Below are 24,738 nucleotides of genomic sequence, written 5' to 3'. Positions count from 1 at the left end.
TCCTTCAAAAATTGGCCCTATGTCAGTATTACAGTACCGCTCACGTATAACTGGACATGTGTACGCGCACAGAATCGTATAAACACGTATAAACACGTACACTCGCGTATAAACTCGTTGACAAAGAAATTGCCGCGTAGAGGCCGCGTAGACACCGCGTATAATCCCTCTACGAGTTTATACGCAGGAAATGCTATTGTGCTCAATGAATAGGGATTAAAGTCGCCGAAAGAGTTAGTGAGATGTTTAAAACAGCCGTTTCTTACATCGTAGTTTAAGAGGTGATATTCACTTTGCAGCGAAGGGGACGAAGGTAAAGTGTTTGATGGCATAGAATTTTTTTTGTTAATTGGGTTTCTATTCAGTGTTTCTTTCCCCGACTTTATTTTTCAGTTGTAGAGGTTCTGTTCCACGGAGGATTAGTTTACTTTGAATAGTTGTCAACATTTTGAAGAAATAATAAAGTACTACTAAGCGTTTCTTTGTCAATTTTTATTTAATTTACCGTTGGTTCGTTGGAATGAAAAGAAAAAATTCCACCGAACAACTTTGAAGCAGGGCCGGTAAAAAACAAAACATGTTTTTCGCCCGCACAAGGGGCCTCCTTTTTCCTGAATTCCCGGGTGTCTATTCGGATTACAAGCAATCTAAACTATCATTAAATAATATTTTGTAAAGGAAGCCACGTATTCCGAACTAGTATTAAAGCAATGAAAAGAAAAAATAATGGCCGCCCGTTTTTTTTTCAGATTTCGTACGAGAAACAGTATTTTATTTGAAAAAAAAAAGAACAACTCAAACGTATGGTAATTCTTTGTCGCAAGAAATGTTTTATTGGGAAATATGTATTGAAAGAGGCAGAGAATTTGCCGCAAAACGGCGGACCTTTCATATGAAAGTATGTACACCTTCATTGAACATCCTGTTCTCCCTCAGTTGATTTGAGTAGGCCTAGGCCTAGGCTAAAACAAAACTTTGAACAAAAAAAGAGGTGTTACGTAAAAAAAACTTATACTTCTTAGAATGTAGGAAAACAGTTTCCAATTGCATGACTTTTTCCCTTGAATGCCCGTTTGCCAAATAAAAAACATTTAGGATCCACAGACTGATTGGTCATGACAAAAGTGTTCGAGCACAATTTAAAATGGCGCTAAGATGCTTACCAGCTCCATTCAACTTGACATTATAAGAACCAGTTGTAACCGAACATCAGAAGAGTAAAATCCACGTATTCCAACAGTAAGTTTCATTTGAGGTTTTCGTTTTCCTATGTCATGCGTACTAAAACGTGATCACCAAATATCCCAACTGCAGGTGCGCGCGCGGAATATTGACTACCCTGGAAATCTAGGTCATGTCCTGGTTTCTGCTCACAAGCCTGACACCTGTTAATTTGCATTCCATTCTGACCTAACAAGGAGTTGTTACAACCCTGGCAAACTGCCAAAAACGTGCGACACTATATTAACCCGTCTCGTAAGAGAGGAGGGGTGGCCCAAGCAGTCTCCCAGGTACCTTGCTTAGCGCGTGTGAGCTCAACCTTTGCAGCAACGAGCTTTACCCTGGATTCCTGGAAGTACAATTATGTTCGTGAGATTTTACGCCCTGGGATTTGTTTCTCAATGTGTTCAAATTTTGCGAATAACATTTCCTCATTGTCAAAAACAAACTTCGATAACCATTGAAGATAAAAAAAAGGAAAATAACCGGACGATTGAACGGTGAGAAAAAATACACTTAACGTAGGGGTAAAACGTTCGTAACATTTGCATATTACTAGTACTTTCAGATGTTTCCGACTTTTTAAACAGTGTTACATTTCGTGGCGCCTTGTGTGTCTGGTAATGGCGGTACGTTCGGCGTTATCAATAAAAAGCTTAGCAACTTTTAAGGCGCTACGGGAGTGACATGTTAAAACATTGAAATTATTTTAAAAAAAAAGTTCAATACGTATCTCCGTATTACATATTAAACATTAAACATTTTCGGTTGTGTCGGCAGGAGGTAAACATTAAAGTAACGATGCTGTAGTGTACCGTATTTATATTCGTTGTTCAGTCTGGGATTTATTGGATTACTTCATGTGTACCATTGTTTTGAAAATATTTTGTGCGACGTTTTGAGCCTAGGTAAAACGATATTTTTGTTGAACGGAAGCCACTTAGAACCAGGATAAGATATACCGATGGCCATTATCATCAATATGTCGATATTTCTCTTATTTCGTGTTACTGCTCCCCACTCCTTCTGCTTGAATTTTTGTTTCAAAAGGTTAGTAAATAGTTATTGTACATTGAATGCTTTTGTCAAAACATGACGTTACTTCAATATATTTCTTCGCAGCAATTTTGTGTTCAAAGTTGTATCACCTTTGACTTTGTTCAAATCATTAATTCACCTTACACGATTTTTCAACACTTTCTGAATGGCCAGGCCTATGTACTTTCAATATAACATACCAGCAATGGCCCTTGTGGAAAAAGCAATACACTGCATTTCGAAATATTTTGTTTGGCATCGTGCCAGGAGTGCAAAATAGAAACGCTACATATACAGTAGGAAAAGTATCCAAAGTCGCTTATGTTTGTGTTAACGATAACATTTTATTAAAAAGGCAACCAATCATAAACTTCGACTGATAAAACTTCTTTCGTTCTCATGGTGAAGTGAACCTGGGCAAGTTCGAATGTCGATGACCAATTTATGTTCCGTGACTAATGTCAATGGGAATTATGTGTGTAAAAAATCGGGTCTTTCCACGTGTTATATATATATAGATTTTACGTAAGCGGAGCGAAATTCTTGGAGGCTCCTTGATTGTGAGGAAGCACCAATACCTAAGCCTCAATATTTGTGGGAAAAAATCGTAAGGGTTTTCTTCTGAAAATATTTTTTAATAGTAGGCCTAACCAAAACCTTGTCATTGCTTTTGGGGGAAGTCAGATCTTCAAGTTCAAATATTGTTTTGTTTTTTTCGTTAAACGGTTATCGTGGTTTTCTTGCGAGGCATATACGGCGTAACTTTCGATGAAGGCTAAAAGGTAGGATAGGCCAAGGCCTACCTTGTTCTCATTAATTGTTACCTACATTCAATTTAATGCCCAACGGGAGGAACTCGTATAAATATTAACAGACTGGTGCACATTGTAATTGATAAAGTTTCCTTGCTGAAGTTTTCCTGCACTGATTGTATCGATCGTTTGTACTTCTAGTAGCGCTGTTTTCTTTGTTACTCCTATTCTTAACGGCTTAAGTATATGCTTACTCTGTGGTTGAATATTTTGGAAAGGCTTAGGAGACATTACTTGATGTTGAGTTTACCGACTCTTTTCTGCATCACAGTTTATTCTAACCCATAGAAGCTCTGCTATATAAAGCGGCTGAGAATATCCCACGTTTACAGATTATACGAGATTGTACGTCTTTACGCGCGTATAATCCCTATTCAGGTGCACTGAAGCGAAGCCCTAAGCCGCGTAGACACGGCGTAGACGCCGCGTAGACACCGCGTAGAAAGTCGCGTACAGAAACGTATAACATCGTGTAATCGCGTATAATCGCGTAGATAAACGTAGAGTATACGTCTACGCGAGTTATACGTGAGCGGTACTGTACTTCACACGACAAGAATAAGACAGGAATTTTGTCTTTTTCAGTATTTGAAGTTAAAAACGTGACCAGTGAACATCATTAAATGAATTGATTATGAGACTTTAGTCCTGAAGTGGTATCTAATGTTAACTGGGTGACTATTTAAAAACCTGTTTGTGGTATCACCTGGTTAGTGTTAGCAATGTGTAGATCGAATACTTCCCTGTGTTTGCAACGTAAATATGCACAAGATGTTTAAACAGACTCGAGCGACGGATGTTGTCCCTTTTGGTGAGAATTGTGCTTGAGGTGTGTGTATCAATTTAATAATTAATATGGTTGTTTTTCTGTTTGTAGTGTCAGAAGAACATAGAACATGCCATACAAACTGAGGAAGGTCTAGGAATTGAATATGATGAGGACATTTGCTGCGCTGTCTGCAGAGCTGTGAGTATCTCAGACATGAAATATTTCATGTACTTTCTACTTTAAACTTCTTAAAGACTATTGTTTGCACGGGGTATCTCAGACATGAAATATTTCATGTACTTTCTACTTTAAACTTCTTAAAGACTATTGTTTGCACTGGGTATCTCAGACATCAAATATTTCATGTACTTTCTACTTTAAACTTCTTAAAGACTAGTGTTTGCATGGGGTATCTCAGACATCAAATATTTAATGGACTTTCTACTTTAAACTTCTTAAAGACTAGTGTTTGCACTGGGTATCTCAGACATCAAATATTTCATGTATTTTCTACTTTAAACTTCTTAAAGACTAGTGTTTGCATGGGGTATCTCAGACATCAAATATTTCATGTACTTTCTACTTTAAACTTCTTAAAGACTAGTGTTTGCACGGGAAATCTCAGACATCAAATATTTCATGTACTTTCTACTTTAAACTTCTTAAAAGACTAGTGTTTGCACAGGGTATCCGGGTACCCACCCGAGAATATAATTCATCTAGTATAGCATCCAATATGTTATTTCTTGAAAATCGCGATACTCGTGGAAAAAACAATTTTTTACAGGTACCCGGATACCCGATGGGTAACCGCTCTCGGGTACCCGGTTCCTGATTTTTGGTCCCTTTAAACACTATTAAAAACATATTCATCCTGTTTTCTAGGGAGAAGTTGAACCAATTCTTGTATGATGTATGAGATGTTTGAAGGGTACATTCTTGCTGAATTAAATCGCTTCATCAACAATATTACTAGAAGTTTGTCCAGAATAGTTACAAAAAGTACTAGTCTGTTCTTTTTTCAATTTCAATGTACAGTAGGGTGAAATCTTAAATAGCTAAAATTGAATCAGTCATGAAATGTCCAAAATGAGAAGATTAGAAAAAAAATGGGTTCCAATACTTATCTTGTTTACATACCACTTTGTCACAGATAATTTATAGTGCTCTGGTATTTAATATTATTTGTGTCGCATGATGATTTTCACCTCAAGGAATGGTTGTTTTCGTATTTCGTATTTTGTATTTCGTTTATTAATTTAACGGAAATATTTGTGACTTCTCCAACAGCCTGATAGTGAAGATGGCAACGAAATGGTGTTCTGTGACAAATGTGATATCTGTGTTCATCAGGTTAGTATGTCATAGATTGCTTTTCTTGCCATTTTCCTCTCTTCAAACTGAACTTATTTATGACAGTTGTAATAATGATTTGGTTTGGATTTGTTCAGATTTTGACATTAAATTAATATATTTTCTTTATACACCTGGAAAACTTGGCTGCAAGGCAAAATGGTTTAGCTCTTTACCCCAATGATTGGAAGATTAGTTTTTTTTGGTTTTATCTTAGTTTTGCTTGTAGAGAAAATTTGGAGCGGTGTCTACCACTCTTAAGTGGTTTGTCGTTTGTTAACTTGAGGCAGTTGTTTTGCTTAAAACTAAAATATCACCTGCTATGCAAATATACAGTCACAAAGTAATCCTTAGTTTGGCAAATATATTTTTTTATGTCTACAGAAATTCAACTATTTTTTCAAAGCATTTATCAATACTTCCCTTTAGGCCTTACATAGTTGCCTAGCAGATACAGATAGGCAAAGAATAAGATGCATATCAATGCTGGATAGGCATTTGTATCGTTAATAAATGATTAATTTAATTACTAGCTGTTTGTTAAAAGAATTAAATGAGCTGGAGGAGTTTTTGGAAGAACAATGCACAAAATGTTTACCAGGGTTGTATAAGTTCAGCTTGTTTGATTCATTAAATTTATGTTTTTTGTCTTCACATGAAAAACAGTATGACAAAATATCTCTAGACTAGTTCAACACAAGCTAAACTTAACAAAGATTTATCGACGATTTGTAACAGATATCTTGGGGTTTACTTGAATTGATCTGCCGTCATTTTGTTATTGTTAATGATCGTCATTAAATTCCCCCACAGGCGTGTTATGGAGTCATCAAAATCCCAGAGGGCAGTTGGATGTGTCGTTGTTGCGCTCTCGGACTTCAGCCGGAATGCATGCTCTGTGGCAAGAAAGGAGGAGCAATGAAAAGCACACGGTTAGAACATCTTAAATTGTTGATTCGATATCCGACACGTTACACAGTAATAATGACAGAGCACAATGAATCGTGTTAGGTTAGACAAAAAAGGGTTTTGTTGCAGACAAGTTTCATTATGTGTTGGAATCCTCCAAAGTTGGGTTATTGAAACAGTATATTTATAAGCAATACAAGCTATTAAGTTTTGATGGATGTAAAAGCGTACTGTTGTAGTTTAGTGTTTGTAACTTTCCAGGACATGATTCTTAGTTTGATCTGACAACATGAAAACAATGTCAATGTCGATCATTGTCCTACTTGCATATATAATAAGGGGATAATGAAGTAATTGATTTCTTATGTTTCACTATCTTCCCCTAACTTTAGAAGCGGAACCAAATGGGCCCATGTCAACTGCGCCCTGTGGATCCCTGAAGTCAGCATAGGGGATGTAGAACGGATGGAGCCGATTACCAAAATATCACAGATACCTGTGAGTAGTACATTCTGTTTTTACCAACTTACATCTGAAAAGACAAAATAGTGACCAGTACTTAAGAGTAACTCCACACAGAGTAATTTTTCTGGTATTCTAACCCCCCCCCCCTTTTCCCGTCATTCTGCATCTCAATCCTATATCGGGCTCATCTGTTAATCTTCCTGTTAGGTAATGGTCCTTGTTTGGAAAGCTATCACACAAATACAGGTGCAGTAATTGCATTTATCTTGCATAACGGTTCTGTTTCAAGCTTAAACATGATTGAGGTTTGCATATTGGTGATCAAGTTGTGATAGTTATCCATGTTCCTGATGAATGTTGTCTTCCATGCCTTCTTTGTTTATCAGGGTTGGGGGGGTGGTGGGGGTATGGGATGAAGGTAGACTACCTAAACCCATGTGACTCTGAGGAATGAGAGTCTACCTGGATTTATTTAGGGAAACATGACTAATAGTATTCTGTGACATCTTCTCCTCTGTTTTTTACAGCCAAGCCGCTGGGCACTTATCTGCAATCTGTGTAGGGAGAGGACGGGTGCCTGCATCCAATGCTCTGTAAGCATATTGCATTTTGAGTTACTTCTAAGTTTAACAGTGTACTCATTTTATTTTGGAGGGATATTCTTGTGTGTAGAAGGTGTAAAAGGCCTTGATAGGTTGTAGGGCTAATGAAAATTGAATTTGAAAAGAGAAAGAGTGAACGGGCGGAAGGAAAGATAAACAACGAATCACAGTTCTTAAGTTACCATTCAGCTAAAGAAGGTACACAGTTGTACTGTTTTTGCAGTACAAATTTCAGTTCATGGTGGTATACCAAGTTAAGGAATGGGTTGGATGAGTGGAGAGAGGAAGAATGAAGGAGAAAAAGCATCAGATAAAACCAAAAGAAAAATCCTGAAAATTTGTTTTCTTTTGAATGATAGGCAAACACAGACAGATCTAGCAAGTTTTTAATCTTATGTTAGATCAAAGAATTTATAGTAAAAGCTTTCATTTATCTATCCTCTGTCTTTGGCATATTCTATGTTAGATGTTGTCATGTATGGAGGCAAGTTTATATATCTGCAGGGATTGCCAATCTGTTGTCTCACAGTTCTGTCCGAAGGGGGGGTTGTTTGCAAATATCTGTTATCAGGCACCGCCCCCCCCCCAAAAAAAAAGTCAAGCTATGTCCTGTTGTGAATGCTACATTTAATATTTGATATAACATGTTATATGATTTTAAGGTGCACTATAATGTTTCATGGTTAAGCTGCATGAATTCTCCTTATCTCTCAGGTGAAGACTTGCAAGACTGCCTACCATGTGACCTGTGGTGTGGAGCAAAGTCTGGAAATGGAACAAGTATTAGACGAAAATAAAGATGTCAAATTTAGGGTGAGTTTAAACCACAGTTGTGAAACATTTGATCAGCATTTAAAACAGGCTGTCTCGAATAATTTATTATCTATTATTATTTAAAAGGGGGTGTGTGGGATGTAAGTCTGAATGTTAGACTTGTTGAATATGTATGTTGATAGAGGTGGTTTAAGGAATGCATGCTCTCTTGTGTGTGCACCACATTTTAGTAATGCACGAAGTACACATTAATAAATAGGATTACGCATGCATTTAGTTTAAGTAAGCTTCCCGGTGTGAGTTGTAATTTATTCCAGTTTTAGCAGACCTGCTGGGTTTTTCTCAAAGTAAGAAACCAAATGATCAAAATTAGCCATTTCCCCATAATTTTCAGTTAATTGGAGTTACATAGAGAATATTTTATGATTCCATTCATTGTTATATTTATTTGAAAGCAAAGTAGACATTTAAAACCAAGGTTCTGTATTCTTGAAAGAACAAGTATTTTAGTCTAACCCAACTTTACTTATGACAAATGCTGGTGGTGTTCTGCTTTGTGCTCATAATTTAAATTTGATTTTGAAATCAGTTATTCTGCATCAGATGAAATTATGTTTCCAAGTCATCTGTTTATTGTACAGTTATTTTTTGCTTGATAAATACATGACTCATACACCGTTCATCCTCTGGTCTCTTTTAACAGTATTTTTGTCTGAAGCATACAAATGTAATGTATTGTTAGTGATTGCTTGATAATACATGACTCATATCGTTCATCCTTTGGTCTCTTTTAAGTCTTTTTGTCTGAAGCATACAAATGGTAGGAGGTCTCCGTCTTTTGATGGAACAGTCAGACCCACTCCCAGGAAGAAAAGCGAAGAGGAGAAGGCAAATGCCAGAGCTGTGAGGTAAACATGAATTATCTGTCCTAGCAAAAATCGGACTACTTCTTAAGCAAGGACTTGTACTTAACCAAATTCAACACTGGATCCAAGAGAAAAGAGGGAGGTTGCTGGTGGGGCGGGGGGTGGGGGCAGGGTGAGGAGAAAGTTAGATTTGTATTACACACATCCCCTATCATGGGTGTATTTCAGTCTCCTTTAACCAATTGCCCATTTCAGAAAAGGAGACACAAACCTAATCAACCCATCATCATTGGTCCATGTGATAGACATAACTGTTATCAACAATTTCCCCAAAACAGCTAAGAAAAGTCTTATTCCATGTGAGAGCTATCAGAGATTTAATGTTTCTTCACAATGCTGAAGACTTAATCAAGTCTAAATATGACATCATCGAGCCACACTTGCTTCATCGTTCTTATGTTTTTGTTTATTTATCACAATGTTTATTTTCTGTAATGGAGATGGGTATTGCAAATGCTGAATCTAAATTTTTTTTAAAAAAGTTCTCAACATTCTGCAAAGTTCTGCCTTGAAAATATGAAAGGGATATATGAGAGGGAAGAAGGTTTCAGATCCTTGTCAAGTCAGATTTAAAAATTAACGATATTTCCCAGACATGACACATTGAAGTAGGATATTTGCCAAATGGACCAAGATTTTCTGAATTGTATTATTTGGGAGTGTTTTTTCTTCACAAAGGTGTCTGTCACATAAGCAAAAGATACATAATGGTTGTGGTTATGTATCCTTTAAGGATAGTTGAGTTATTTAAATAAGGTCAACAACTCAACTGCAAAATTTCTGTAAGGATACCCCTCCAAATACCTAGAGCTAAGTTCTGAGCTGCCTGAAAAATGTATATTTGGGAAAAGTTATTAAATTATGCTGTCATTCTGTATGAGCCATCAAGTTTTTTTGCCTATGCAGTCATGCTATTGAGAATTTTGTATTTTAAATTGATGGTTAAAAATCAGACCTTTTTTTACTTTGCAATATTGTCATGAAACTGTTCGTTGAATTTTTCAGAATCCAGAGGGTCACGGAGGAGTTTCAAAAATATGTGAAGCTGAAAGAAGTGGCCACCAGTTTGAACTTCAAGGATGATATTGAGATTGCTGATTTAGTCTTTGAATACTGGAAGCTGAAGAGAAAGGTACATCCTAGTTCAGAGCAGAGATATAATTTAGCCTAGACTTGTCCCACGTTTTACAGCATAGGGATCTATTTAAGCCTACTTTCCATATATAGGAATTGGGGCTGAAACCGATTTTGTTATCTGTTGAAGCTGGTTCTACCTTTTGGTTACCAAGGAGCCCTCATAGATGTCGCATTGAACATCGTTCAAGTATCTTTGATTGTAAAGGTGCGATGGAGAGCAGTATAAGTTGTCTTCTTGTAAATTCTTACGTAAACCGATCCACAAGAACACTGGCAGGCACTTTTTATTAACTTGTTGATATTCGGGGGTCAGGCTAGCGGTGTGGAACATCTTTGCATGTTCTGGTAGGAGAGTCTGTAATGTGTTGATATTGAAATAACTGTAGCAGATCCAAAAGGTTCACCTTCTTTGAATTAAATACACTTCTCTGTTCATACCATTTTACCCACAATTATTTTTCATTGTCAAACATTCTTTATTTATCTTAATATTAGTCATTGTTGAGGATTCACAATATTGGTTTGAATTAGTTATCGAGATATTCATAAAGTTTATATTTTGTTTTTTTCCCTGTTGCAGTCTGGTTTCAACAAACCGCTTCTCCACTTTCCTCTTGAAGATGACAAGGACAAAAACAGTGAAGAGTACAATCTCCACGCCAGGATGAAAATGTTTGTTCATCTTCGTCAAGATCTCGAGAGAGTGAGTTCTGTTCCTCTTTTCAGAGTTTGTTTGTAATAAGCATTGATTTATGATATTATACATTGTTCTGAACAAAGTCTTGAAATTAAGAAATTATGACATGTTTTGCAATGCAACACCTGACTTAACTCTGAGAAGAAAGTACTGTCACAAATTGTATTTTCCTGAAAAGTATGTTTTTATTTCATAATAGTGCCTAATTTTTACTTTTTGTTGTTGTTAGTTTGGGTTTTTATGCATTGGTTGAGAATAGTTATTTGAACTGTTTGAGGGGTGTTGCTTTCAGCATAACATTCAAAGGGGGAAGACAGATATATTTCACAATGCTAGGTTCAAACTCTGTTCATTAAATATTTTTCATAACTATAAATACCATTGTTTGAAGATCTATAGCTTTGACAGATGATAATTAAATAAAATAAAACTGTTAGCAAACTGCTTATTCACTAAAGAGCCTGTGTAAGAGAATGTGTAAAAGTAAGTTGGCCTGACGTTGCAATCCTAACAGGATCTTCTTCAGAGGCTAAATGACAAGTAACAGTAACAGAAGGGACAAATACACACAGAATACAGACACCCACACGCACAGAACATGGAATTCTGTGCGTGTATTTATCCCTTCTGTTACTGTAACTTTTCATTTAGCCTCAGAAGAAGATCCTGCCAGGATCAAAACCTCAGGCCAACTTATTTTTACACACAGGTGATAATTGATAGTTTAACCATTCATTCATGAGATATCAAAAAGCTTTAGAAACGAAAATGATGTCTTTGTGATGAAACCTGCTATGAGGTTGGGATTTTTCCAGATGCACAACATTGTGTAGAAAGGACGAACATCTGTCACTTGAACGTTTTTCATAGATAATGCAAACGACGAATTTGAAATTTTCACTCGCATTTCCTCCTCTTAAATTTTGTGGCTTCTCTTGTCTTCAGGTTCGTAATCTCTGTTACATGGTCCAGAGGAGAGAAAAACTCAGCCGCCAGATGCTGCGTCTACGGGAAGGTCTCTTCAAAAAGCAGTGTGAATTTTTCAATGGCAATCTCACCAGAATTACAGACGAGGAGGTAGACTGGGCAGCCAGAGCTGGGGAGATCAGTGCTCGGGTACCTTTCCCGATGTCAGAGGACGTCATACTGAACAAATGGCTATCGATACCGTCGGACGGACCTAAGCTGATGTTCCACGACGACGACGACGATGAAACTTCAGAAGACGATTCCGATCTGGAGATGGAAGCCAAGAAAGAGAGAGACAAGAAGAAGAGGGAGAAGGTCGCAGCTAGGAAGAAGAAAGAGGCTGAGGTAGCGGCTAGGTTAAAGGAAAAACTAGCGCAAGTGAAAGGGCCAGTCTCTAGCAATACAAGAGGGGTAAAGCATAGAAGGGTATCCAGTATGGATGGTAAATTAATATATGAAGATGAAATCAGATCCAGGAAGGGAGGAACACCAACTTCCCATCTGTCGGACTCATCGTCAAAGAGTTCTCCAGGCGGGAATGACGGTGGCGATGAAGGTGAAAGCCGAGAGGTCACACCAGAGAGGAAGCCAAACCATGTAAGTGATACACCGGATAGGGAGAGCAGTGAAACTGACTCAGTAGAAAAGAACAATTCAGAACCTTCAAAGGGAAATTTAAATATAACCAAGAAGGTCAAAGGAAAGACGCCGATGAAATCTCATAAGTCGGAGAAACTCAAAGAGAGGCCGGTGTCACAGAATAAATTGGATCAGAATGATCGAAAAACATTTCATAGAAAGGAGAAACCGAATTCTGTTCAGAATCATAAACTAGATCACAAACCTGCCAAAAGGAAAAGCATCGAAAAGAAAGAGAAAGATTCCAAACATTCCATCAATAATAAGGATTGCAAGAATTTCAAAGATGCCAAACGTAAAGGGAATACCTTTGAAAGGAAAAAGAAGAGTGCAGGCGCTGACTCGATTCACACAAAAAATCATGTCATAAAAGAAGACCCAAAGAATCATTTTTTAGGGCAAGGTCTGGAGGTCAAAGAGGAGTGGACATATTGGCAAACTTCTGAGCAACGGAAGGTACAGTCGGAGAAGGAGGTAAGGCATGACGAGGACAAGAATGCTGCCGAATTCCTCCTGCAAGAAGTACTGGGTGATAGAACGTTAGCTCCGTTGACACCATTCGAAGAAGGACATGCCAGAAGCAGATTTGAAGATTTCATTGAAAGACATGCCGAAGATCAGAATGCAGCTGATTTTCTGGCCAATGAAATCTTTGATGTAAAGATCTCCAGCCAAGACATGAAAAATAAATTAACTCCTCTAACTGATGGTATCGAGAACAACTTGAAAGAACAGGAATTCCTGGCAGCAGAGAGATTACTCAGTGGTCTCGACGGTAAACTTCCCGATTGGCAAGAACACGGGGATCTATTTGGTTCAAAGTCGGACAATTTGGAAGACATACTCGGTAAGGAGCCCTTCCAACTTGGGCCAGAAGACGAAAAGCTTGTAGATAAAGTCCTTGCTCAGGATATATTCCAATCACAGACACGGGTTCCTCTTAAGACGAACGATGAAAGCAAAAAGAAAAGGAAGTCCAGGCAGACTGGTCTGGACAGTATCAGGGAAACTTCAAAAGCAAAATTTAAAGAGCAGCACAAACCAGAGAAGAAAAAGAGCCCAGACTTGGCTCCTAAAGATCATCAGAGGAAGAAGTCTGACAGTAAGAAAGCTAAAGAAGGAAAAAGCAATGAGCTAAGCAGGGAACATTGGTCTAACCATCATAGTGAGGATAGGTTGGATTCCATCTCAGGTAAAAGTGCAGAGAAGAGACATAACGATATGACATCGAAAGTTGCCAAGAAGCAGCAACACAAGAAAGACAACATGGCCTCTGTAGATAACAGGTCCTTGGCAGGGAAAAATAAAAAGGTGTTAGATGATACAAAGTCATCAAGAGATGTTGGAAGTGGTTTGAAAGAAAATGGAGAGATGAGACAAAGGAGTAGTGAACATAGACACTCCTTATCTCAAGCAGAGAGCAACAAAACTCAAAAGAAGCAGTCAAATCAACCTAACAGAACTGCCCCTGGGATGGAACAGGATTCATCCGAAAAGGAATTGGTTGCTAGCAAGAAAGAATCTCGTCACACATCAAGGGATGACAGAACTAGCGATAAAGGACAAAAGGAGAGAACGAAATCTCATAAGAGCAAAAAGATAAATGGTGAAAGAGCACAAAAGGAAGATGAGAGAAAGTTGTTGAGCTCGAAGGAAAAGAGAGACCTTGGTTCATCTAAAACTAGGGAAGGGAAGCAGAAGCCAAGTAGAAAGGAGGAAAATAAACCACCAGTCTTGAGTAAAGGAAATGATAACCCACTCAGGAAGCAGATTGACAAGAAAGAAAAACTACCACAATCGTTGAAAGATAGTGACAAAAGGAAGGTTGATGCAAAGAAAATTCATCGAAAGTCAAAACTAGAAGAACCGCCAGTCTTGCCAGGGGAAAACCAAAGTCATGACAATAGGTACAAATCAAAGTCTGAGCAGAGATCACAGAGAAAGCATGAAGTTGCTGAGAGCAAAAAACTTGCCAAGGAACAGAGAGAGGTTTCAACTTGTTTGCATAATGGAGAAGACACAGTTAAAGTTCAAAGTCCACATGATAGTGATGTAGTGAATAAGAGAGGAAGGTCAAAGCAGAAAATTGGTGAGATGGGGAAGAAGACATCAATGAGTGATGATGTCTCCTCAGCTGACAACCAGGAAACATCAATATTTGATGTCCAAGGTATTGATGATACCCTACATATTGACAAAGGGTTGGACACAAATGAACCAGTGTCCATCTTTGATTTGGATCCCAGCGAAGAGCTCTTCAAGGCGGCGGAGGGGATAAGGCTCTCAAGACGAGCTAGCTCCGCTTCAAGTGAGAGAGGCTCCCAGGCTGACTCTGAATCTACGGATGATCCAGACAGCACACCCAAGTCAAAGAGGAGACGGAGAGGGACCCTGTCTCAACCTCCTCCATCGGCAGATTCTGTGAATAAAAGTGCCTCCAAGACCTTCACAGGGCTGAGCAGAGCTTCACGACGGAGAGGATCCTTATCCTCGGATAGGAGCTCACTTGCAGATTCATTGGACGAGTCCGACGAGAAAGACACCAGGTTAGCTAGGTCATCGGGTAAAAGGAGAAGTAAGGCGGTTCCACCATCTGCAGTAGCCAGACTTCAGTCCAGTAGAGTTGACAACACCTTAAGCAAAGAAAAAGGAAAAGTTGATTCTAGCTTGAGTAAGTCAAGAAGGAAAAGTGAGAAAAGTTTGTCTGAGCATTCAGCTGATGAACCAGCAGTTGAAGTTTCCATTAAATCATGTGACAGACCGCCAACACCCACATTTGCACGAGAACTTCCTGTCGGTAGAGATAAAGGAATTTATTCGAATGACATAGTAGCTAATCATGGTAGGGCCTTGAGGAGAGGTGTAATTAGTCCTGTAAATGATAAAAGAGACGCTTCAGAAATGCAACACGATTCCAAAAGTGGGCCTAGCAGCAAACTTGAATTATCGTTACCAATATCTGATGACAGGCTGTGTGTTCACGTTTCCAAAAGTGGGCCTAGCAGCAACCATGAATTATCTTTACCAATATCTGATGACAGGTTGTGTGAACACGATTCCAAAAGTGGGCCTAGCAGCAACCATGAATTATCTTTACCAATATCTGATGATATGCTGTGTCTTGAAGTAAAAGAGGGGACAGATAAGAATAAAGATAGAGAGACAGATCAACCAAAAGTGGCTAGGAGAGCAAGAAATTTGGCGAAGGAGAGCAATCATTCTCTAAAGTTGGAAAAGGCTGCCACAAAAAATAATACACGGAAGAGACCCAACAAAGAATCAAAACCGCTGCTGGTCAAACCAAGTATCTCCGAGTCTTTTGCAGACAAAGTTTCAAATGTTGAGACAAAGACCGGACGAAAGAGCTTGACTTCGACAAGACGGAGCAGGAGAGAAAGTGCATCCACTGGTTCAGGTGCAACCTCAAAGATCGTCGAGGCAAAACAGGAGTCTGTCAAAATGCCAAGTACAGGAAATGAAATTCATGCAGCTAAGGAAGAGACGGATGTGGAAATCTCTTGTCATACAGAGGTGACGAAAGGAGTAGAACCTGTCGCTGTCGTATCTATCGAGTCCTTCAATGGAAACATCCCTACGCTCAGATCAAACATTAATGCCACCACACATCTCGTCGGGGAGACCACCTTTCCAGAGATGGCACTTAATTCGACTGAAGATCTAAGTAGGACTGGATCTGAGGACATGCCCCCGTTAGGCCCACCTGAAACTATTCCTATAGATGGATTGTGGCCAGGTCAAAAGTCATCCCTAGAAAAGATGGCGGACATGGTGTCAGATTCCTCGTCATCAGACCTCCCTCCTCCCGTCTTGGAGCTGTTGCGCCCACCAATGGCTGCTAAAACGGAGGACGCTTTTGTTGGCTTCAATCACCAAATTGTCAGTGAAGCCAATTTCGCCAGGAATTTCAATGTACCAACTCTCGAGATGGTAGCAGACCGTATCCGTGCGCAGACTGTTTTGGATGCTCCAAAGGTACAGCCTGAAGGTAAAATTAGCGACGGTAGGAGAACAAGTGCAAGGAGACAGTCCATGCCGTCAAACGGTAAGCAACCAGATAAAATAGTGCCTACTCGCACCTTACGATCATCGGTCGACTCTATGTTCCACACAGAAATATCAATGAAGGAGCCGCAAGATTTGGGTCTTTTTGGTTTGAGCGCAGGAGTTAATCCCACCCTCTTTCCTGAGGATGAGAAGGTTGACGTGCCAAGTGTCGGTCAAATTATCAACCCTTTAGTTGTGCCACCAAAAGTAGATCCCAGAGAGCCATTTGCTGAGGATGGTAAACTTATCCTACCACCTCCATCCGACATACTGCCTTGGGGTCTACGGAGAGCGGCACAAGTCCCAGCAAGCAAGAACTTACAAGGCGTTTCTGTCAGACGTAAGAGTGCCCCTGGACAAGTGCCTGGTCAAACTCAGGACTCAAGGACCATACAGAGAAGGTTGCAACGCAATAACAGCCTGCAAGTAGACACACCCTTTCCAAGTCGATTGAATTTTCCTATCAGTGAATTGCCATTGTTCAGCTCACTGATTCCCAAAGATGGAATTGCTCAGAGCAGCTTATGGGAAGCAGCACCCAAAGACAGGTGTGTTTCTGGTGGACTGTGGAAACAACCGTCCAAAGACAGTATAGTACTACCTGGAAATGTTTGGGAAGAATCCCCTCCCCTTCTACCTGGTAAACAGCTCATGGAGCCATTTACAATAGGGGAAGTAGGCAAGGTTACAAGCAAAAACTTATTTGGAGTGAAGGCATCTAAACCTACTCAACCTTTCAGCAAAGCAGAAGCTAACCCTCCAAGATCTGAAGGCAGCTGGCGAGATATATTAGATAACATGCCAAAAGATAGTGGGTTCGGTTGGAATCCCTCTGATCTTCCAGAGTTTGTTGCCCCTAGGCCACCAATGATTCCAGCAACATTCAGCCAGTTCAACCGCTTCGTGGAGGATAACGTAGGATTGCTTGCCAAACCAAAGGCAACTTCTGATGAGCCTCCTCAAAAAGACGATGCTCCACAGACTCAGGATTTAGTCGAGAAAGACAAGGATAAAGAAATTATGCAGGCCCTTGATAAAAACGAACCGTCCCTAAGTCAAGAAAATGGCATCTATTTCCATAAAAAACTATCACGTTCCCTTACTCAGCGTCGAAGGGAGGTGAGAATTAAAGCCCCAGTCGGTGGTGCTCTTGACACAGGATCTCTAGATAAGGTCCCAGAAGTAGATTGTTCATCGGTACCAGATGTCAAACCAGAGGGGAGTCAACCAACTATTGAACACAACCCATCAACCATAAGTGATGACCCATCCCTAAAGGCCGATTGGAACACAAACTCAAGTGAGGGGAAAATATCTTCAGATCTTGGGGATAAAGCTGAAGAGGATACCTCAGAGATTGATTCATCTTCTAACTTAAGACCTGAAGAAAATGGTGCAAACAGTCTGGAGAAAGAAGGAAGCGACAGAGAGAGGTTTTCTAGGCGCCTCAGGGACAGGAAGAAGGTCCCGGAGCCAGACGGTAATACTGCCGTTGCAGCAAAGAGTAAAGAGAAGGAAAAGGTTGACGAAAATTGGAACATCACAGCTGTAGTGAAGACGGGAGCGAAAGATTCAGGAGTAGAGACGAACTCAGCAGCAGCAGCTAGTCCTTGCCTGGAGAATGAGGTGCAGCCAAAATTGGAGCCTCCCAAGAAAACTGTGGATCCGATCAGTAAAACCAAAGCGAACAGTAAGTCGTCGATGTTATCACCCAGGAGAGACGAAGTCAGCAACAGAGGAATATCCAAGAGGCATTTACTGGCTGATGAGTTCAATAAGCACATCCGGGGGTCACCATTAAAACATGGAAAGGATGGTAGGAAGAAGTCCAGTCCTCAGGGTACAAAGAAGAAAACTGCCAGGCGATCAAGGAGGCAGAAGATTGGGAAGGAGGAACCGCAGAGTAAGACCAAAGGAGGCGTGTTCGATTTCACCAGTGATGAGGATGAGGATCAACCAGCACCGATTAAACTGCCAAAAAGTCCAAGAGTGGCAACGGGGGATAGCCAAAGTGGGCAATCCAGCAAGCTCTCTGAGGAGGCTCCCCCTATTCTGGAAAAGGAGGATGAGGCGATTTTGAGCCTGCCAGTGAAGGAAGAGAAAGTCACAGTGCATGATATGGAGGAAATAAAAGAGAGTGTATCAAAGGAAAGGACATCTGTAGTATCTAGGAGTAACTCATCGAACAGTAATCCATCTGAGATAAATCCCATCAAGAGGAGATGGTTGTCAGGTAGTAAATCCAGATTGGAAAACAAGGAAGGTGAACCAGAAAAGTCATCAAACTCTACCCTGGCAGGTCAGGAACTCAGGACATCCAAATCGTCACCAGTCGATGATTCCAAGCCAAATGACACGGACAAGAAAACCACTCAGGAACGGACTGACAGAGAAGGTGCAGAGTCTGACCAACAAGAAGGAAGCAGACGAAGGTCAGTGCGTGTAAGAACAATGGAAAAGGAGGCGGCAGCAGCCAAAGTCGAAGAAGAAGAAGTGAAGGAGGAAGGTCCGTTGAATGAAAGGAGGGCCTCTCTACGTACCCGGAGGAAGGATGTCAAGGCTGCAGAGGAAGAAGACACTGATGACGAAGACACCTCCTTGTCAATATTGAAGAAGGAGATGGAATCCCGTGAAGGCGTCGAGAAGAAGGATGAGGAACCACATGAGATGAAGATGGGAGAAGCATCACTCCATAACTCTAACCATGCTAAGTCATCGGGCAACAAAGACCGCCAAAGACCGGATGCATTCCCAGTGTCCAACGAGGAGCAAGAGAGTGGCGGTGCCATTGTGGAACCTGATACCAAGTCGTCCATATCAGAGCTGGAGGATGTCAAGAATAATGGTGACAAGATCACTGTAGACCAGGACAATCAAATTCTTGCAGATGCCCCAGCTGCTGCTGCTGCTGATGCAGCAGTGTCTGGGGACGATGGTGACGATGCCGGGTCTCAGCACAGCTCTCACTCCGACCTCAAGATTGAAGGTGCTGACGGAAGGCTGGTCATCAGAAACTGGGGAAAGTTCTCTCAGAAGAAGAAAAAGAAGAAGAAGAAAAAGAAGTCTCCTTACAAGGAGGGACATTCACATGGCAGCCACATCATCAGTAACATACTCGAAAGCAGTACTCTATGCGTGAAGGAATCATCGGACGGACCAATGAACGGGCTGAAGTTCAAGATAACGACGATAGACCGCTACTTCAAGCCCAAGGCGAAGAAGAAGCAGGCTGAAACAGAAGAGAGCGTAGACAGGCGGGAACAGGTGCAGACACCGATTAAGCTACGTATTCCAAAGTCACGACTCAGTCCATCCTTCAAGTCTAACATGGCCAAGAATAACTCCACAAAAGATGGACATTCACAGGCAGGTCAGTCAGAGACGCCCTCAGACCATCCTCGAGAAAAGGAGGCAGATAAAATGCTTGCTGCAGTGATAGAAGATAAAAAATTGGATACAGATGTTGCTAGGGAAGGCAAGAAATCAGACACGGAGGTTTCTAAAGATGGAACAAAATTAGATATGGTGGTTGCTAAGGAAGTAAAGAATTCAGATGTGGGAGTTGCTAAGCAAGTTGCAAGATCAGACTCATTCAGGGCTACAGACGTAAAGAAATCAGTTGGGGTCGTTGCTAAGGAAGTGAAGAAACCTGACATGGATGTGTTTGACTTTGATACTGCAGTCGAAGACGAACCCAAAGTTACGTTCAACAGTCCCACAGTTGGTTCAAAGTCCAGTAGTGTAACTAGAGAACTCAACCATAGTACATCCAGTGGGGTGCTCTCATCACCTTTTGACTGTCCCTCACCCAAAGGGAACGTGTCGGAGAAGAGGGAACTGTGCTACGTGAGCTTCTCGGAGGAGAGCGACCTCTCGGCGGATGGGGAGAAGCGACAGCCACATCGTAAGAGGAGGAGGAGAGTGAAGGAGGTGAGGCCTCCGGCAGATACCAAGGAAGAAACGAGCATTTCCAATAGCCTACAATTTCTCAGCCAGGTGGTGACGTGACAGCAATAAAAAGGGAAACGATGTGTGGTTAACCAATGACGAAGAGGATGCTCGACCTGGACGGGATGAAGTCAGTCAGAGGTCAATCGTAGGTCGGCACTAAGCCGACCTGGCATACCAGGCCAGGTATAGGGAAAAGGGCATATTAGCCCTGCTCAGGGACTGAAAGTTGTCCATTGGAATGGGACAGAGATTTTGCAATAATTTTAATGTGTGTATGATGCTGTTGGAGTTGGTGCGGAAGCTGTTATACAGATTAACAGAAAAGTGATTGATTTACCCATGTTACCGGAAATTCCTCATAACCAGTGGGTACGAGGCCTATATAGTCAGTTCTGAAAGGCAGTTTGGTCAAGTACGAAAACGGTTTACATTCTTGTTCATTAAATACTGAATTGCACAGTTATGTTTTCAAAGTTCCCAGACGGAGATAATTGAAAGGCAATTAGATGTTTCGATATTATGCGGGGGTATATCCATATCTGAATATACTGAGGTACTCCATTGCAAGAGTCCTTTATATAACATAATCATGCTAGGGGATGACAAAGTCTTTATTGTAAGAGGACATTTTGTCATCCACAAATAACTTGAAAAATCACTCAGACAAAATGAAATTTAAGTCTATATTTTTCACCACTTTGGTAAGCTCTGACCAAACATCTCAACTTGACTGCTGTTTGTCATTAATCATCTCTCATTTTTTTTTTTGCATTCGTTGATTTGTCTGCTGACTTTTTTAAAAGCTTGTACACTTTACATATTTTTGGAAATTGCACCCGCCTTGGCAAGTAACTTGCACCATGCGTTTTTGAGTGCAAAGTAGGCAATAATATGTTGAAATTGATGTAGGGGGTCGAACATACTGCTTGGGTGTAAACAGCTGGCATGATGCTGAAAAACAAGCCGGTGACATTATGCTTTTTTCTTCGACCAATCACAATTTTAAAGTCGTAAAGTTATATTATTGTAATCCCATCTTAATCCTAACAAACTATTCACGTATAGGTGATAAAGCAGATTTAGTGTAACGTTACTCATTACCAATGTCGTCTTCAAGAAAGGTATCGTTAGTATTATCTTGTATGATATTATATGAAGAAGGTGTTAAATGGAGAGTCTGTTTGCAATGTTATGTGGATACTTTGATCTAGGTTTAAGAATGACAGATTGGCCAGTTGTGAAGTTGTGGCATATCCAAGTGGTCATTGTATACGAATATCAAGAATATCAGTTTGGACATCATTTTTTATTTACTCTTTTTTCATGTCGTGCTTCAAAGCATTTGTACTGAGAGTATGAGCAGTACTATTGGAATAAATGCGAGGAACTGCTCAAACTCCCAGTACTAGTGCTTTGAAGCATGGTGTGGAAGGACAGTATACGGTGGTATAAGCATTGGCAAGTGGTCCCAACCGTGCCTGCTCAAAATTTGATTACCTTTATTTCTTTCAACGTTTAGATGATCGGGGTCGTAGAAAAAAATTGAGAGCATAACCTTCAAGTTGCATTGAATGACAGATCATTTATAGAATGTATTAAACACACTTGAGCACATCAAGAAACATCCATGATAGTAGAATTCTTAACATACCTTGGTTTGGTGGCTGAGAACTTCCCACCGTACTGACGTATACCCTATGTCACTGGGTTTAATAGTTCAAATCCATCAGCATGTAGATTCATTTCAAGTGGCAGTACCATAGCATTCCAATAACATATACGACAGCACAACTCATAAACAACCACCAGTGTCATTTGGATGGTTGGCGTTCGTTAACTCAGAGAATCATGATTGCCTTCATGGTAATTGGCATACCCGATAGCAGATCTCTTAACCTTCCATCGTCATAGCGACAGTCGGCATACAAACAGCATGTCGTAATATTTTGTTAACGTACCCGAAATCTCAGCTTACAAAGCATCGGTTCGTATATGCCGGTCGTTACTTTTACAATCTTCCGGAGTGTACCCCTAGAAATCCTGTAACCAAACTTTCCAGAACTTTAAAAACTGAAAAAAAATTACTGAATAAAACTGATAGAGCAATTAGTAAAGAAAGGAGAATGATATTGGTCATGTGCTACCTTCAAGCTATCTGTGATCATAAAATGAGATGATAACAGCAACACCATAGTGAGATGCGTCTGCATCTGTTTGTGTGTGTTGTTTTATACAACCTTCTTTTGATTTTTCCCATGGACTGTTCTTGAAGTGAAAATATCTCTCATCGGGTATGGTCTCTCTATAGTATTTGGGTGTTCAAAGAGAGTTTGTTTAATTTAAATCAAATTGTACTATTTCTTCATTTCTGAAAATTGAAGACCGTTTACTCCGATCTCCCCTCAGGAGACTCCAGTGGCCAGAAATTTCTACCAGTACATCCTAAAGTTCTTGTTGTTTTGTTAGTTTTAACGTTAACAATTAAGGGGAATCGAAAAGGTACTCGACAGTGTTCTTGATCCTGGATTTGTAAAACAGAAATTTTGTAAAATGTATGAAAAGAATTCAGTTGCTTGTGCAATATTAGTTTAAGTTAGAAATATCTTCATTTTTTTCTATTTTCTTTTTTCCTTTCTTGTAAAACTGTGTGTCGTTAGCACCACTGATATATAGTTGCGGGGTAATGTTTTAAATCAGAAAATGAATGGTTTTTACCATGAGCACTGAAATGGAAAATAAGACAAGATTTATACTCCAGTAACATTAGGGATACAATCTGATTGGTTGATCTGATTTGTTGCGTTGTAGGTGGGGGGGGGGGTGTAAGTGGGAAAGGAGTTTTTGGTTTTATACCAGTTTCACAGACAATAACAAGAAGTGTGGATGATTGAGAGATAATGTACTCATTCAGATAACTTATTTGAAAACTTCAGATATAAAATTTTAACAAATTGTACTGGGTAATATGATTCAGTAATTACTTGTTATGTAGGTATGTGAAATGTTTTTTTTTTTTTGGCCCTTTGATAAATACCCTCCACACATGTGGGGTGTCATCAAGGGGTAGTTTTATACTTCAAAACCATACACTGAAATTGCTGATAACATAGAGGTACCTGAATATCAGGAAGGAAGTGGTGTCTTTACTCTTAACTTACTCTAGTTATTTGAAACGTAGTTAAAAGTACATAATGAGTGTTACTTGAGTGAAGTATAATGTCTGTTGTATAATCAAGGAGTGGTTTTACTTTAACTAAACGGCTAAATACTGATAACCTCAGAACACTGTTCAACTTGATATCATAACAGAAGAAGAAAAGGGGGTGGGGGGGGGGGAGGAATTGTGTTTAGTCTGGAGAAAATACAAAAAGAACAAGTAGGAAGAAGCACGATATGTAACATCTCAATTTTTCTGTAGCATTGTGGAGTCTGTTTTTTCCTTTTAAACATGCATCACACTTTTGCTTTGTGTAACACACATAACCCTATGTTTTTTTAATCTCAGAATTGCAAAGCCTATTTTTAGCCATCGAAGAAGTAAAGGATTTGACTTGTTCAAAGAAGTCTTCACAGCGGGTTTAGATGCCTTTCAGTCAGAGTCATTTCAAGTATGACAGAACATAGGAAACCTGTATCGTCATTAGGACGGAATGAAATGGTGTATAGAGGAGTGTACTAGCCAACGGACACAGTGTTTAGAAAACTACGGATGCCTTAAGGATTATCCAATGACCCCTCTTAACAGTATAAGAAAGAAAGAGGATATAAGAAATTAAATTAAACATTATTTTTTTTGTTTTGGCCTATTTAAGAGAATCTGTGTGAATATTTTACAGTAAAAAATGGAATATATGTTGTTAGAAATTGTTGTGAATTTTTTTTTCCTTTTTTTTTTTGCCTTTTTAATTCCCAATTTTTTATACTTAATGTATGTTACAAAGGATCAACATTTTGAAGCTGGTTTGTATTGAATTGTTCTGCTTGTATTTATCAAAAGAGACAGATTCTTATAAGCAATTTTTTTTTTTTCACATTTTTTTTTTTCATTTGGTTTGGTTCCTTATGTACAGCGTGTACATAGAACAACCAGTGCATTATAGAATTATATGCCAAACTGTTTCAATATAAAATGGTTAAAAACTAATATTTATCTCTCTCTTGCTTCTGTTTTGAATCGTCTGTTGTTTGGTAGAAACATCACTTTGTGGAAGGAGGTTTATTTTCTCCTGCTGGGTCATATTCCATCTACCCTTTGTGCAGCCCCGCAGCATATCTCCTGTTCCACCTCTCCCTACTCGCCCCCATCCGATAACCCCCTCCCCTGTCTCTCATCGCTTTGATGTAGAAAAATAGTGAAACAGAAGAATGATTGAAATTCAATAGGTGCCCTTTGCTACATTCTCTAGCGTGA

At 39.7% G+C, this 24,738-nt stretch overlaps 1 protein-coding gene across 2 annotated transcripts in view; it reads left to right on the top strand.

The window, feature by feature from the left end:
• The window catches only part of LOC139979875 (uncharacterized), a 40,353-nt gene extending 15,882 nt beyond the window's left edge, over positions 1 to 24,471 (top strand). For both annotated transcript variants that reach the window (XM_071991057.1, XM_071991058.1), the window contains exons 6-15: positions 3,949 to 4,038; positions 5,131 to 5,193; positions 6,007 to 6,125; positions 6,495 to 6,600; positions 7,095 to 7,160; positions 7,884 to 7,982; positions 8,739 to 8,851; positions 9,875 to 10,001; positions 10,587 to 10,709; positions 11,649 to 24,471. In XM_071991057.1, the coding sequence (XP_071847158.1) occupies positions 3,949 to 4,038; positions 5,131 to 5,193; positions 6,007 to 6,125; positions 6,495 to 6,600; positions 7,095 to 7,160; positions 7,884 to 7,982; positions 8,739 to 8,851; positions 9,875 to 10,001; positions 10,587 to 10,709; positions 11,649 to 20,384 (9,642 nt within the window). In that variant the 3' untranslated portion in view covers positions 20,385 to 24,471. The remainder of the gene's footprint in view (positions 1 to 3,948; positions 4,039 to 5,130; positions 5,194 to 6,006; positions 6,126 to 6,494; positions 6,601 to 7,094; positions 7,161 to 7,883; positions 7,983 to 8,738; positions 8,852 to 9,874; positions 10,002 to 10,586; positions 10,710 to 11,648) is intronic.
• Positions 24,472 to 24,738: the final 267 nt, after the last annotated feature.

Source organism: Apostichopus japonicus, chromosome 14 (genome assembly GCF_037975245.1).
Source record: "Apostichopus japonicus isolate 1M-3 chromosome 14, ASM3797524v1, whole genome shotgun sequence".
Taxonomy (NCBI): domain Eukaryota; kingdom Metazoa; phylum Echinodermata; class Holothuroidea; order Aspidochirotida; family Stichopodidae; genus Apostichopus; species Apostichopus japonicus.
Note: the sequence above shows the minus strand (reverse complement) of the source record. Positions and strands in the feature narration are given on the sequence as shown.